The sequence below is a fragment of the Penaeus chinensis genome, chromosome 1, assembly GCF_019202785.1.
Source record: "Penaeus chinensis breed Huanghai No. 1 chromosome 1, ASM1920278v2, whole genome shotgun sequence".
Classification (NCBI taxonomy): domain Eukaryota; kingdom Metazoa; phylum Arthropoda; class Malacostraca; order Decapoda; family Penaeidae; genus Penaeus; species Penaeus chinensis.
In genome coordinates this window covers 18213719-18216218 of record NC_061819.1, presented here as the reverse complement: position 1 = coordinate 18216218, position 2500 = coordinate 18213719, and the positions used below count along the sequence as shown (strand labels likewise).

The 2500-nt window shown below is 57.2% G+C and overlaps 1 protein-coding gene across 1 annotated transcript in view; it reads left to right on the top strand.

Moving 5' to 3' along the window:
• LOC125046597 (leucine-rich repeat neuronal protein 3-like) overlaps positions 1 to 2500 on the top strand; it is a 79675-nt gene that overhangs the window by 69731 nt on the left and 7444 nt on the right. The window contains exons 3-4 of the mRNA XM_047644449.1: positions 1 to 1066; positions 1519 to 1669. The exon at positions 1 to 1066 is cut by the window's left edge and continues 827 nt beyond it. Of these exons, the coding sequence (XP_047500405.1) occupies positions 1 to 1066; positions 1519 to 1669 (1217 nt within the window). The remainder of the gene's footprint in view (positions 1067 to 1518; positions 1670 to 2500) is intronic.

The following is a 2500-nucleotide window of genomic DNA, read 5'->3' as shown; positions in this document are numbered from 1 at the left end:
GATATTATCTTTAGCTGTACTGTGCTCGTTCCCCGCGGCGACGGAGGCCTTCTGCCCGAACGGTTGCGACTGCGACGACGCCAGCCTCACCGTCAACTGCCAGAACACGAGCCTGGAGGTAGTGCCGATCCTCCTCAACCCCCGCGTGCAGACCATTCTCTTGACGCGCAACCGCATCAAGGCCCTGTCGCGCGCCCTCGTCTTCTACACGGACCTGAAAGAGCTGGACATCTCGCACAATGACATCGCGACACTGGGCGCCAAGAACTTCGAGTCGCAGAAGAACCTGGCGGAGCTGCGCGTGAGCCACAACAAGCTGAGCGCCGTGGAGGCGGCGTCGCTGGAGGGGCTGGCGGGGCTGCGCGTGCTGCTCCTCAACGACAACCTCATCTCCAGCGTGGACGACGGCGCCTTCCGCGGCCTCGTCAGCCTCATCGAGCTCAACCTTTCCAACAACAGACTGAAGACCCTGCGCGAGAGCTCCTTTGCCGCGCTGCCCAGCCTGTGGACGCTGAACCTGGGCGGCAACCTGTTCGACCGCGTGCCCAGTTCCAGCCTGCTGAACCTGTCGTCCCTCCTGGAGCTGGACCTCAGCGACAATCAGATCTCCCAAGTGCCTGGCCGCGCCTTCCAGGGCGCCGCCAACCTCGCCTACATCCGCCTCGACAAAAATAACATCAGCGCCGTCAACCCGGCGGCCTTCTGGGGCCTCTCGGAGCTCCGCCGCCTCGCCGTGGCCGACAACAGGCTGGAGCAGGTGCCCACCCTGTCCTTCAGCGGCCTGCCCGACTTGCAGGACCTCGACCTGAGCGGCAACCTGTTTGAGGAGCTGCCCGAGGACGGCTTCAACGGCTTGGCCTCGCTGGTGAGCCTGACGGTGTCCCGGTGCCCGCGCCTCAGCAGGGTCAGCAGCGAGGCCTTCCTCAGCACGGTCCAGCTGGAGACGCTGGTGCTGAGCCACAACCCGCGCCTCGCCTCCCTCGCCCCCACCACGCTCACCTCGCTCCTCAACCTGCGGCACGTGGACCTGCGGGCGTGCGGCCTGCTGCACATCACGCCCACGCAGGTAAGAGTCCCTCCACGTCCAACGTGCCAATTTCAACATGACTGGGCGGAAGGGTTGTGTGCGAGCGGACATTTTCTCATTCTTCCGTGAAATGGAAATGTATTAAGGGCGCGGAACCAGATTGATATTGCTCTTGCCATTTTTAGGGAAGTGTTCTGGTATATTACCTCTCCGCGTTTCGTAATTCCAATAATGCATTTCCCCCAGCAGTAATAATATTAAGTGAAAAAAAAGAAAATTATACGATTACAGTTTCTTGAAGCGTGTCCCTCGCACGTTCTCCGAGCCCCTGTATTCTCATTACACTTCGAGGTTAATTAACTTTTTTTTTCATCATTTTCTTTTTCAATTTATCATTTCTTTTAACTCACGAAATAGTTTTGGAGACACTCGCATATGAGGAGCCACTTACGCAGCCATTAACCGGGCCCCTTCTGCTGCGCCTTCCTCAGGTCCCTCTCCAGCAGCTGGCGAGCCTCATGGTGTCGGGGAATCCCCTGCACTGTAACTGCTCCATGGTGTGGCTCTCCCGGATCGCCGCCGATGACAACGCCACCCTCACCGTCGACGCGCCCACCTGCGCCAGCCCGCCCAACCTCTATGGTGAGTCGACGGCACGGGCGGCCGCCCCCCTGCGCCCTTCTCTTGGAGTGGCGGCACGGTCCATGGCCCTCTTGGCCTCCCTCTCAGTCTTTCATTCTGATTGAGTTGCTCTCTTCCTCCTCGCCTCTCCCCTTCATCTCTCCTCCTCCCTTCCCCTTAGCTTCCTCCTCATTCTTCTTCCTCTCCACTGTTCCTCCCCCCCCCCTCTTTTCTGCTGCCCTTCCCTCTGTACTTCCACCTCGCCCTCCGATTTAGTTTCCACGCTGTCCAACTTTTGCTTGATCATTGTGCTGCATTTCCCCCCTTTCGTCCCTCCCCCTCTTCCTTCCCCTCTTTCTCCCCCTCCCCCTCTTACTCCCCGTCCCCTCCCCACCTCCCGCGTGTGGAATTTTCCTCTGCTTTGCTGTTTCTTCTTCTCCTTTTTCTTTTTCCTTCGTTTCCCTTTCATTTTTTCTCCCTCCCTTTTATCTGTTCTTCTTGTTATCTCTTTTTTCTCTCCCTTTTATCCCTTCTTCCTCTCCTTTTTATCTCCCAACTTTTATCTCCTTCTCTTACCCTCTCCGTTTCTCATCTCTTTCATCTCCCTCTTTTCCCCGTTTTCCCTTTGCTTCTCCTCTCCCCCTCTTTACCCCAATTTCGCTCCTTCCTTCTCTCATTTCATGTACATCCTCGCTCTTTCCCCTTTTTATCACTTCTCCTTTCATCATCCCTTCTTCCCTTTTCCCCGCCTTCACCCCATTCTCCACCTCCTTTTCTCCCCCTTCCTCCCCCTTCCTTCCTTCCTTCACCTCCTTTCCTCTCCATTTGCCTCCTCTCACACCTCCCTTTCTC